The sequence below is a fragment of the Microcaecilia unicolor genome, chromosome 11 (genome assembly GCF_901765095.1).
Source record: "Microcaecilia unicolor chromosome 11, aMicUni1.1, whole genome shotgun sequence".
NCBI classification, from domain to species: Eukaryota; Metazoa; Chordata; class Amphibia; order Gymnophiona; family Siphonopidae; genus Microcaecilia; species Microcaecilia unicolor.
In genome coordinates, this window is record NC_044041.1 from 60,170,568 (window position 1) to 60,184,126 (window position 13,559).

The 13,559-nt window shown below is 41.5% G+C and overlaps 1 protein-coding gene across 3 annotated transcripts in view; it reads left to right on the forward strand.

The window, feature by feature from the left end:
- Positions 1-13,559, forward strand: part of MED15 (mediator complex subunit 15) — a 212,635-nt gene that overhangs the window by 29,564 nt on the left and 169,512 nt on the right. For all 3 annotated transcript variants that reach the window (XM_030219026.1, XM_030219028.1, XM_030219027.1), the window contains exon 2: positions 12,871-12,958. In XM_030219026.1, coding sequence (XP_030074886.1) covers positions 12,871-12,958 — 88 coding nt within the window. The remainder of the gene's footprint in view (positions 1-12,870; positions 12,959-13,559) is intronic.

Below are 13,559 nucleotides of genomic sequence, written 5' to 3' on the forward strand. Positions count from 1 at the left end.
TAAAATATTGATGAAGAGAATGTTACTATGCTCTTTTGTGAATGTTCTGGTTTCATGGCTCAGTACATGGAGCGTGTTGGTTGTTTATCGTTCATCAATAAAAAATTGTTGAAAATTAAAGATGGATTGTGGAAGCTGGTGTAATATAAAAAATTCTAACTGTTGGTTTTCGGTACAAGGTTGTGGTGAAAAACCATAATCCTCCTTATGAATGTCTAGAAAGTTGATTTCAAATTCATTCTTTTGTGGCTTAAAATTTTAATGTGGGTCTCTCTGGTTTAAACATGAAAAAAAGGCCTCTAAACTCATGCTGTCACCCCACCACAAAAGGGAAGATATCGTCTATTACAGCGTTTGTAGAAGATGTTAGTCTTATAGGGATGTTCTCGGATGAGTATCATCAAAATGAGCTGCAAACAAATTCACTGTATTTAAGACCATGGCTGCCCTATGCACCTGAAGACAGAACTGATCCAAAACAACAGAACTAGTTCTTAATGCTATTGTTGCTAGTGTAATGATGAACCAGTTTGGAATTCTTCAGTTGGAAGTACGGTTTTGCAAAGCTATTTCTATAATCTGGAGTGCCTCAGACTGGGGAATATTGGTATATAATGCATTGATATCAAGTGCTAACAGAAGTACATTGGACAGTTCGCCATCAAAATCATCTAGGATGTTAGTCATGTGACCTGAATCTCTCAGGTAGGATTCAGTCTTGGGGATCAATGGGTGTAGGATAAAAATCAACAAATACAGATAATGGTTAAAGTATAGAACTTTTGTCTGAAATATTTTTTATTTTTATTAACATTTGTACCCCGCGCTTTCCCACTCATGGCAGGCTCAATGCAGCTTACGTATTATATACAGGTACTTATTTGAACCTGGGGCAATGGAGGGTTAAGTGACTTGCCCAGAGTCACAAGGAGCTGCCTGTGCCTGCAGTGGGAATCAAACCCAGTTCCCCAGGACCAAAGTCCACTACTCTAACCACTAGGCCATTCCTCCACTAGGCCTACCGGGAGGGTTAACAGTTGATGTGTGAATGTTAGGCAGTGTATAAATGGTAGGATGATGGGATGTTTTACTAACAAAAATTGTATTTCCTGGCTGTCAGGAAACCACTAGAGGATGCTAATGAAACTGCTTTCTTTACATCCTTTTTCAGAGATTCTGTTGTGTCTGAATCTAATGGGGCATAATACTGTCTGTCATCCAGCTGTCTCCTAATCTCTGCAATGTAACCTTCTCTGTTTTGTACCACGATACTTCCTCAGGAGATGATGCAGGGTCACAAGTACCTCTCTGTAGTGGTATGCTTGCTTGCATTTATTGCTGTTGCCGTGGTTGATAGGATGTGGGTATGCATTAGAAAGTGGCCTTCCACTGATTTAGCAGAGGCATACTGGAACTTTCCCAGAGCACTGGCAGGTTATACTTGTGAGCTCACTGGAAAAGCTATCTTTTTCCCTACCTCCATTTGCTGGTAGGAAGGGATAACATTCATGTGTTCAGAACGGTGCATCTGACTAAAGGAAAGGAAATGATCAGATAAGACATAATTTCATCTTTTGTATGAAACTCTAACAGACTTTAAATGCCAAGAAAACCTGATATACAGCCTGCTGCCCACTTAGCGAACCAAGTAGTGAACTAAATATTCCAGTTACCTGGATTATTTGAGTGTGGCTAGACCCTTGATATTTAGTGCGGTTACTTACATAGGTGCTGGCACTGAATATTGTGGCATAATTTAGCCAGCAACAGCCAGCCTTAAAAAAAATAAAACAAAACTGACCACTGCTGATCTGTTTCACCGGGGGTGGGTGGGGGGGGGGGTGGCATTTGTTTCTGGACCTTAGTAACCAGTGAAAGGATCTCTGGAACCTTGCATGCTCTTTATTTTGTTCAGGTGGTATCTGTAGGATAAATAAGCTTGCGATGTGTTGTTATACTGTATGAAAATGAAATTCTTTTCTCTGAGGACAAGCAGGACAGTACATATAGGTGATGTCATCTGATTGAGCCCAGCATGGACACTACCTACCTAGATTTTTCTTGAAACCTTTGGCAACACCATACTGTGCATTTACAGGTGTCTTCTCACTTGATGTGTGCACATGGGACCAGAAGCAGTCTTTCTTCTGTGGAGCTGAGCAGTCGCGTTCTGACTGGCACTCTTCAGTGCGAGACTATTGGTTTGTTTATTTATTTATTTATTTATTTTTTAACGTTTTCCCTTTCCTCTGTATGCAGGACACTTTTTTTTTTGTCCCTCAAATGCCTTTTTATTTTCCTTAGGTTTTTCATCCTTTTTATGTTTCCTTTATTTTTCAACAGCTCTATTGGCCCTCTTAGGCCTGGTCACCCAGTCAGGATCTTTTTTTTTTTTTAATTTTAACAAAATTCAGTTGTTTGTAGCAAAAATAGCTGAAGTGAATCAGCTGGGGAGAAGCTGGCTGACTTGGTACATGTGGGTAACAGTGGCATAGGAAAGTGTGGGAGAGAGGTTCTGGAAGCCAAATTTAGGCTCTTAGTTAGAAAGCTCAAATCCAGATCCTCTAGGGTAGCATTTTCTGAAATACTACCCGTTCCATGTGCAGGGCCCAAGAGACCGGCAGAGCTCCAGAGTCTCAAAGCGTGGATGAGACGATTATGCTGGGAGGAGGGTTTTAGATTTGTTAGGAACTGGGCAGCATTCTGGGGAAGGGGGAGCCTATTCCGAAAGGATGGGCTCCACCTTAACCAGGGTGGGACTAAGCTGCTGGCATCGACATTTAAAAAGGAGATAGAGCAGCTTTTAAACTAGAAATGGGGGGAAGGCCGACAGTTGCTCAAAAGTGCATGGTTCGGGATAAGGTATCTTTCAAAGATATCACCAAAACAGGGAAGATAGGGTATCCTGATAGTGAGGTTGCAAAAGAGACCGTAGTAGATCAGGTGTCCAAATAAAAATAAAAATCAGACAAAAGATTGCAAATTAATACTGTCAAGTACTAAGCACGATGCAAATAGAAACAACAAACATAGTTTGAAATGTCTATATGCGAATAACAGGAGCCTAAGAAATAAGATGGGAGAGTTAGTATATATTGCAGTAAATGAAAAATTAGGTATAATAGGCATCTCTGAGACCTGGTGGAAGGAGGATAACCAGTGGGGGAATGTCATACCGGGGTACAAATTATATCGTAGTGATAGGGTGGATCGAATTGGTGGAGGAGTAGCATTGTATATTAATGAGAGCCTTGAATCAAATAGATTGAAAATTCTGCAGCAAACAAAACACTTCTTGGAATCACTGTGGATTGATATTCCATGTGTAAAGGGGAAAAGGATAGTGGGAGTGTACTACCGTCCGCCTGGCCAGGATGAACAGACGGAGGCAGAAATGTTAAGGAAATTAGGGACGCAAACAAACTGGGCAACACAATAATAATGGGTGATTTCAATGACCCCAATATTGACTGGGTAAATGTATCATCGGGGCATGTTAGGGAGGGTAAAATTCCTTGATAAAATCAAGGACAGCTTTATGGAGCAGCTGGTATAGGAGCTGACGAGAGAAGGAAAAATTCTAGACCTAGTCCTTAGTGGAGCGCATGATCTGGTGCGGGAGGTAATGGTGCTGGGGCTGCTTGATAAGCGATCATAATATGATCGGATTTGATATTAGCTTTGAAGTAAGTATACATAGGAAATCAAATACGTTAGCATTTAACTTTAAAAAAAGGAGACTAGGATAAAATGAGAAGAATGGTGAAAAAAAAAAACTTGGAGCGGCTGCGAAGGTCAAAAATTTACATCGGGCGTGGATGCTGTTCAAAAACACCATCCTGGAAGCCCAGGCCAAATATCTTCTGTGTGTTAAAAAAGGAGGATGGAAAACCAAACAGCCGGCGTGGTTAAAAAGTGAAGTGAAGGAAGCTATTAGAGCTAAAGAAAATCCTTCAGAAAATGGAAGAAGGAACCGACTGAAAATAATTTTTTTTAGGTATATTAAAAGCAGGAAGCGGGCAAAAGAATCGGTTGGGCCGCTAAATGACTGAGGAGTAAAAGGGGTGAACAGGGAAGACAAAGCCATAGCGGAGAAATTACATGAATTCTTTGCTTCGGTCTTCACCAAGGAAGATTTGGGTGGTATACCGGTACCAGAAATGGTATTCGAAGCTGAGTCGGAGAAACTTAATGACTTCTCTGTAAACCTGGATTATGTAATGGGGCAGTTCTACAAACTGAAGAGTAGCAAATCTCCTGGACCGGATGGTATTCATCCCAGAGTACTGATAGAACTGAAAAATGAGCTTGCGGAGCTATTGTTAGTAATATGTAATTTATCCTTAAAATCGAGCATGGTACCGGAAGATTGGAGGGTGGCCAATGTTAATGCCGATTTTTAAAAAAGGTTTCAGAGGAGATCTGGGAAATTATAGACTGGTGAGTCTGACGTCGGTGCCGGGCAAAATGGTAGAGACTATTATTAAGAACAAAATTTACAGAGCATATTCAAAAGCATGGATTAATGAGACAGTCAACCTGGATTTAGTGAAGGGAAATCTTGCCTCACCAATCTACTAAATTTCCTTGAAGGGGTGAACAAATGTGGATAAAGGTGAGCCGGTTGATATTGTGTATCTGGATTTTCAGAAGGCGTTTGACAAAGTACCTCATGAAAGACTCCAGAGGAAATTGGAGAGTCATGGGATAGAGGTAGTGTTCTATTGTGGATTAAAAACTGGTTAAATGATAGAAAACAGAGAGTAGGGTTAAATGGTCAGTATTTTCAATGGAGAAGGGTAGTGGGGTTCCCCAGGGGTCTGTGCTGGGACCACTGCTTTTTAACATATTTATAAATGACCTAGAGATGGGAGTAACTAATGAGGTAATTAAATTTGCTGATGACACAAAGTTATTCAAAGTCGTTAAATCGCGGGAGGATTGTGAAAAATTGCAAGAGGACCTTCCGAGACTGGGAGACTGGGCGTTTAAATGGCAAATGACATTTAATGTGAGCAAGTGCAAAGTGATGCATGTGGGAAAGAGGAACCCGAATTATAGCTACGTCATGCAAGGTTCCACATTAGGAGTCACAGACCAAGAAAGGGATCTAGGTATCATCGTTGATGATACATTGAAACCACCTACTCAGTGTTCTGCTGCGGCTAAGAAATCAAATAGAAAGTTAGGTATTAGGAAAGGAATGGAAAACAAAAATGATTATTTTATAATACCTTTGTATCGCTCTCGAATACTCAAAAATGATATAGTGGAATTAGAAAAGGTGCAGAGAAGGGTGACGAAAATGATAAAGGGGATGGGACGACTTCCCTATGAGGAAAGGCTAAAGCGGCTAGGGCTCTTCAGCTTGGAGAAAAGGCGGCTGAGGGGAGATATGATAGAGGTCTATAAAATGAGTGGAGTGGAACGGGTAGATGTGAAGCGTCTGTTTACGCTTTCCAAAAATACCAGGACTAGGGGGCATGCGATGAAGCTACAATGTAGTAAATTTAAAACAAATCAGAGAATTTTTCTTCACTCAACATGTAATTAAACTCTGGATTTCGTTGCCAGAGAATGTGGTAAAGCCAGTTAGCTTAGCGGAGTTTAACAAAGATTTGGATGGCTTCCTAAAGGAAACGTCCATAGACCATTATTAAATGGACTTGGGGAAAATCCACTATTTCTGGGATAAGCAGTATAAAATGTTTCGTACTTTTTGGGATCTTGCCAGGTATTTATGACCTGGATTGGCCACTGTTGGAAACAGGATGCTGGGCTTGATGGACCTTTGGTCTTTGCCACATTGAGAAGAGTTCTTAAAGCCTCTGGGAGTTTTACGTAAGTACATAAGTATTGCCCTACTGGGAGTCTCTGTGACTGATCCTCAGAATTGATGCTTGCCAAGCCCTGGGACCTGACCACAAGGCCTCTAATTGTCACCTCTGTTCAACCTCTGTTCAAAAATGCAAAAAGGGACCCAAAAGAAGAGGTCCAGCACCAGAGACTCTCTGGCACTTCTATGTCCTATTTGTCGACAGTGGCATCGGATGCAGTAGACCCTGGGCATGCTTCTAACATCAAGGAGTCTCCCCCTGCTTCGACATCAAGCGCTGATAGGACCCTAGTTCTTGATAGCACTGAGAGGCTGATCAGTGAAGTTCCCAGCCTAACCGATCGCCACCTGCTAGACAGCCAGCTCACAATTTTACTCAACAGCACAACACCCCCGGAAACGGAACCTAACTGCCTCCAAGCACCAGAACGGTATCCAGAGCAACAGAGCTCAGCGTCAAGGACGTCACCCTCGAGCATCTGACTGTGAGTAACCAACCTATCCCAAACTGATAACAAAATGAATACAGCTAAAATACTCCTAACAATCTATGCCCTTTCACTGATTCACCTAACACTATCCATACCACTTACAGAAAATAACATCATACCCATCCTACAAAATCACCAAAGGTTGATTCAACACTCCACCATATTGACACCCATCAAACTAATGGAAGACTATCCAAATACGGACAATACCAACAAAATGGAAGGAAAGATCACAACAAACATACACCACCCAAGGAACGACAACTAACAAAAATCCACATATCATCAAACCCAGAAGCCTCATACCAAAATATCCAAGTGGGCTACATTAATGCTAGATCCGTAGTTAACAATAATATCGGATTGGATCAGTTCAGAAAACCTCGACCTTATCTTCATCAATGAAACATGGATCCATGATCAAAAAGACCCCATAATCCTTGAACTATGCCCTCCAGGTTACAAAATCACTCTCTGGACCAGAAAGGAAAAGAGAGGAGGAGGCATAGCGTTAATCTACCGAACTCAATTCAAAACCGAAACCATCGCCGAATCCATAACACCCTAACTAGAAATTGCATCACTCAGAATCCAAAGCAAATCCCTGATTGATCATCTCAACTGCGTCCTGTTTCACCGCCCGGTAACTGGAATGAAAGCCAGCTTATTTTCGCTGATTTCATCTCAAACGCTTGTGTAAACAACTCTAATACACTAATACTAGGTGACATAAACCTTCACTTAGAAGACCCCAACTCCACCAACGCACGTGAATGCAAAGACTTCCTACAGTCCTGGGACCTCAAAAGGCCACCCACACCAAGGGACACACACTAGACCTCCTATCACACAAACTGTCCACATATCATAAACTACTATTAAGAGACATCAAATGGACAGAAACACCTTGGACCGATCACTACAAATTGAACCTATCCCTAAACTGGTGGAAGAAGGGATACATACACCAGCACACACAACCTACACCACGAGAGGGCAAATAGACTCACAAGTTTTCTGGCAACTGATATATGACAACGAATGGGAAACACGAACAGACTCCATACACTACCTTAATCACTGGGAGAATAAATGCAAAACTGTACTAAACGAAATAGCACCCTTAAAGACAAGAATATCAAGAAGACAAAGCTTGATACTATGGTTCAGTGATGAATTAAAAAAAATCTCGAAACACAATTCGGGAAATTTGAATGAGCATGGAAAAAAAAACAAAAGACGAACACACACTCAATGCATGGAAACAAATACACAGAAAATACAAATATGCAATAAGACAAACCAAAAGGTCCCATTACGAAACTAAAATAGGATCGGATTACAAAGACCTGAGGAAACTATTTCAACTCGTAAATAAGTTATTAGACACCACTCCTATCACCACAACCAACACAGACATTCCACTCGCAGACAAACTCGCTAACTAACGAAAATATAATAAAATTACACAGTTCACTTCCTCAGAACAACACCGATATGGAAAACTTCTTCAACGACCTGGACCTAATCCCTGGCGGATGCCCAGCCGACCATAACTGGTCAACATTTATTCTCCTCACCACTGAATCAGTTAAAAAAAGTGACTCATAGGTTTGCCAACACCCACTGCAAACTGGATACGTGTCCCAGCCATTTACTCAAATCTGCCCCCGACCACTTCATAGCAGACCTCACATCCCACCTAAACTTCATGCTACAACAAGGTCTCTTCCCCGAGGAATATTGTAACATCCTACTCACCCCAATACCTAAATACACCAAGAAAAGCACAAACGATCTAACCAACTACCGTCCTGTTGCGTCTATCCCACTAGTAGTCAAACTAATGGAGAGCTTGGTGACCAAACAGCTTAAGGACTACATGGACAAGTTCTCAATATTACATGACTCAAAGTCAGGATTCCACCCCCATCATAGTACTGAAACTGTCCCTAGTCACTCTTCTGGCCAAATTCAGCAAGGAATAGCCACAGGGAAAAAATATACTTCTCCAATTCAACATGTCAAGTGCATTCAACATGGTCAATCACAATATACTACTAAGACTCAACCATTTTGGAATCATTGGAAACGTACTTAACTGGATTAGGGGTTTCTAACCACCAGAACTTACCAAGTAAAAGCAAACTCAAACATATCACCACAGTGGAAAGCTACCTGTGGTGTACCACAAGGATCACCATTGTCACCAACACTCTTCCCTCTAGCAAAGTCCCTATCCAACTGATGCCTTAACCCGTTCATCTATGCAGACGACGTCACAATCTACATTCCCTTCAGGCATGACCTGTCAGAAATAACCAAAGAAATCAATGACGGCCTGAACATCATGGACTCCTGGGCAAACTCATTCCAACTAAAACTGAACACTGAAAAAACACATTACCTCATCCTCTCATCTCAACATAACAAGTACAAACCCACAGCCATAAACACCCCAGAACACACCCTTCCCACCTCAGACAGCCTAAAAATACTCTGTGTCATAATCGACCACAACCTTACCCTTGAGACCCATGTAAACTCCGTATTAAAGAAAATGTTCTCAGTGTGGAAACTTAAACCAATGAAACCTTTCTTCCCAAGGGAAACTTTCCGAAACCTAATACAATCAATGGTCCTAAGCCACGCAGACTACTGTAATGGAATCTATGCGGGATGTAAAGAACAACTCGCAAAAAAACTCCAGACCGCCCAAAACACAGCTGCTAGGCTGATATTTGGCAAAACATGCTTCAAAGTGCCAAACCCCTCTATGAAAAGCTACACTGGCTCCCAATCAAAGAACGGATCATCTTCAAAATCTGCACCTTGGTCCACAAAATCATCTACGGCGTAGTCCCAGGATACATGACAGACCTCATAGATCTACCAACCAGGAACAGAATCAGATCATCACGATCTTACCTAAACCTACATTACCCAAACTACAAAGGACTCAAATACAAAACAACCCACACATCCAGCTTCTCGTACATAAGCGCACAACTATGGAATGGACTCCCAAAAGCCGTGAAAACAATCCATGACCATCTAAACTTCAGGAAATCACTAAAAACCACCCTCTTCAAAAAGGCTTACCCCACCGATCCAACGTAAATCCCTACACCCAGCAACACAACATAACCAATGATCGTACTGGACAATACCCTTCGACCCCCATGATGCCTGATGCACAACTACTTCATTCAACCACTACCTATTCAACACAACTACCTATTTATCACATTGAGCCTGCAAATAGGTGAGAAAATGTGGGGTACAAATGTAATAAATTTCACGAATGGTCTCTGAACATCGGCATTGTCTGACAAATCTTCTGAGCATGGGACACACCCTTGATCGATCTGTTCATCATTAATCTCAACAACAAGGTCCCTTAGTTCTGCTCCAGGCTGAGATTACGCAGCAGGCTAGCATTGGATGTCTTCCTCCTCCTTTGGGAAAAGATTCTCTGTATGCGTATCCTCCATATACCTGTCATGGGGAAAACGTTGCTGAAACTAAAAGCAGGACCTGGGGGACCATGATCCTCATTTCACCTTATTAGCAAATATGTTTCCCTCAACTTCTGGAGCTAGTCTCCAAAGAACCATGGAGACTGGATTCCTTTCCAACCCTTATCACTCAGAAAGAGGTGTCTCTTGTATCCACTCTCCAATCCCTAGCCCTTATGGCTTGGATATTCAGAGTGTGGAGCTAGCATCCCTCAAACTGCATGAAGGTGTCTCCTGGGTCATGCTTGCTTCGAGGAAATATTACATTTTCAGATGGAAGAGGTTTGCTGTCTGGTATGAGGGCAAGGCTTTGGGTCATTTTTGCCTGTCCTAAACAAAAACTGCTTGGATACTTTCTATACCTTTTGAGTCTGGTCTCAAAATCAACTATATAAGGGTTTATCTCAGTGCAGTTGATACTCATCACCGTGTGGAAGGTAAGACCATCTATGTTGAGCCTCTAGTCACTTAGTTTGAGAGATTTGCTTTTGACTAAATCCCCTATCAAACTTCCCACTGTGTCATAGGACCTCAGCATCGTCCTCATCCATCTGATGAAAGCTCCTTTTGATCCATTTTTACTTCAGTTATGAAGCAGTTCACACTGGCCTCGTGGAGTCCATTGTAGGCAGTCTTTGTGCATTGAAATCCCTGTCTCAAGGTGTAATTTGCTCCTATTACAAAGATTGAATGTACCCCTGATGCAGACAGTCTAGCTGCCGAAACATGTTGGATGATGACTAAAACACCTATGTGGTAGGACAACATTCAACACACCTCATCATTAAAGATTGCTTTTTGAATAAATTCCTTACTTATCAGCCACTAATTGGTTTTTCTGGCTGTGTTTTTCTGGTTTCTGGACCTTTTTGCTGGGGCTTGGCTTTGCCTCTGTATTCTTTGGATTTACCTGAAGTTCTTGACCTGTAAGGTTCTGTTTTTTGGTGGCAGTTTTCTTCAGCATGCTCAATCAGCGATCTTCTGCTCTTAGTAGCTGATGAAACTTTCACAAAGTTTCATCATAATAGAGTGATTTCTCTGTACACCTCCCAAGTCCCTTTCCAAAGGTAGTGTCTGATTTTTACCTTAATTAGTCAATTGTTTTTCCCAAAAACCACATGTCCATCCTGGTGAAAACCCACCGCACACCTTGGACTGAAAGTCAGCCTTAACCTTCTGTCTGCAGCTGCCTAGAAACAGTCCACCTAGCTTTTTGTTTCTTTTGACCCAAACAGGATAGGGGCAGCCATAGTAAATACACTTTATCCAATTGACTAGCAGATTACATCTCCTTTACCGAGACTGGGCTGGCTCTGGAGAGTCATATCGCAGCTCATAACGTTTGAGCCATGTCTGCATTGGTTGCCCACGAGGTCATCCTCCATTGAGGAGATTTGCAAAACGGTGATGTGGCCTTTGGTCCACACATTCACATCTCAGTACTGCCTTGAGCAGGATTTCCGATGCAATGGTTGGTTTGGCCAGCTAGTTCAATAGAATTTGTTTTGGACTCTAGAATCCACCCTCCTAGGCAGATATGTATTCTGTTCCTGGCTGCACTCACACAACAGGATTGTATATATAGTTCTAGATTGTTTGGCTCTGTAGAATTATGGGCAAATGTTATGCACTATGGAATGGGTTAAAAGGCCAGAGATTGGTAAGTCTGTATGACTCTGGAATCTATCAGAGATTGACAAGCCTGCATGACTCTGGAATTTATGATTTCTGGAATTTATGGCCTATTATGATACCCTTAGGGGGCAAGCAGGCCTGGGAAAGAAACTAGTGTAAACAAACAGGAAGAATGTTGTCTAACAGCTTAAGGAAATCAGATGATAATCTGTGAGAAGGATAGTTTGCAGAAAAAGTCTTGTAAATCATTGTCTGAAACAAACGATATAAGCAGCTGAATTAGAATAATATTTCGGAGATGCAGACAGAAAACATCTTGTTATGTAACTGTGTTGATCTCTCATGAGAAACTATTGTATTTGTACTTGGTAAGTGAATAAAATTCACTTTCTCATATGCATGTAGCTTTGGTTTCTTTTATCCCTCCCAGTTGAGAATGGCTGGTTCATTCTAATTTGGGAAGGGATACAAGCAGCCTAAAAACAGCTGCTGGTTGGCCATTGTTTTCGGTGAGCCTGGTAGCTAGGGATTCCAATATGTGGTAAGTGCTGTCCTGCTTGTCCTAGGAGAAAGTGAAGGTAGTCACCTGTATCAGATGTTCTCTAAGGACAGCGGGACACACATTACCACATACCCTCCCACCCCCTTGTGATTCTGGGCAAGTCACAACCCTCCGTTGGCTGAGGTACAAAATAAGTACCTGTATGTAATATGTAAACTGCTTTGATTGTAACCACAGAAAGGTTGTATATCAAATCCCATCCCCTTTTCTTCCCCTAGGAGTTGTATTCCTTAAGCTTTTTTACTATATTGCTGGTCCTGTGTGCTAACATCAGTTGGGAGGTACCCATGCATGCATAGTATGGTGCTACCAAAGGCTTCAAGAAAAATCTAGAACGCTGGGTAGTGTCCCAGCTGGGCTCTGTCAGATGATGTTCTCTGAGAACAGGACCTGCTTCAGGCAAGTATTTTTTTTCACTTTCCATGCACTAATGTCAGATTTTTTTTTTTTGAAAGCCTATTTTCTGAAGGACAAGGTGATTTTTAAGACTGAGAAACCAAGCAGTTGCTAGGAGGAGACACGTGTGGATTCAGGAAGGAATATTTTGTGCCTGCCCCCCCTCCCCCCCAATCCTTGCATAGTGTGAACCAGAAAGTTGGCTCATTTAGTTCTGTTAGAATTTCTTTTCTTTTTGTTTTTTTAATCACCAAGGCGGCTTGGGACAAATACATAGGATCTGTAACGGAGAAGGGATAGGCAGACTGGATAGGTCATGTGGTCTTCCATCTACCTTCATTTCCTCTGTTTCTATGTTTTTAGAGGGTGTGCTTTTGACATTAATTCTTCTTGCAGCCTTTAGAGAAATCACTTTCTCTTTTTTTGTTACAGAGATGATGCAATGCGAAAAGCTGGTGTTGCCCACAACAAAACCAGCAAGGATATGGAGAACCATGTTTTTATGAAGGCAAAAAACCGGGTAAGTACCTTAGGCTTTGTTACACAGTACATAGTACAAAGCTGGGAAGCTGACGGGGCACAATTCTGTTTCTCCACGTTTTCCTTGTACAAGCAATAAGAAAAGATGCATTTTGCTGCATCTTCCATTTAATGTATTGTAATGTGAAGACAGTGTGAAGTGAAGCAGTTTACACTTCAGCTTGATTTAATATGCCACAAATATAAGCGGTTTACAATTTAGTGAAAATTGATGGGAAGGAACAAGAGTTGCTTCAAAAATCATATAATTAAAGGGCACTAAAGAGTATTACAGATTAGTTTGAAATTTAAGAGAATATAAGAAACAGAAGGCAGGAAGGGGAGGTAAAGAATTGTCGTGCTGCTGTGAGCCCCAACAACTACAACTCTAAACAGCTGATAGCTTGCCTCCAATAACAAATTGCAACGAGAAAATGGAAGTCTGTATAGTGTATTTACTGAATATTTGATTTAGTTAATCACTCTTTAAAGAGTGGAGGAAAAAACTTCAGTATGTAATCAGTATCTTCTTAGTGTATTGACAAATTAAAGGAACACTGATTCATGCTCATCAAGATTGTAAAAAAAACCTTCACCTCCTT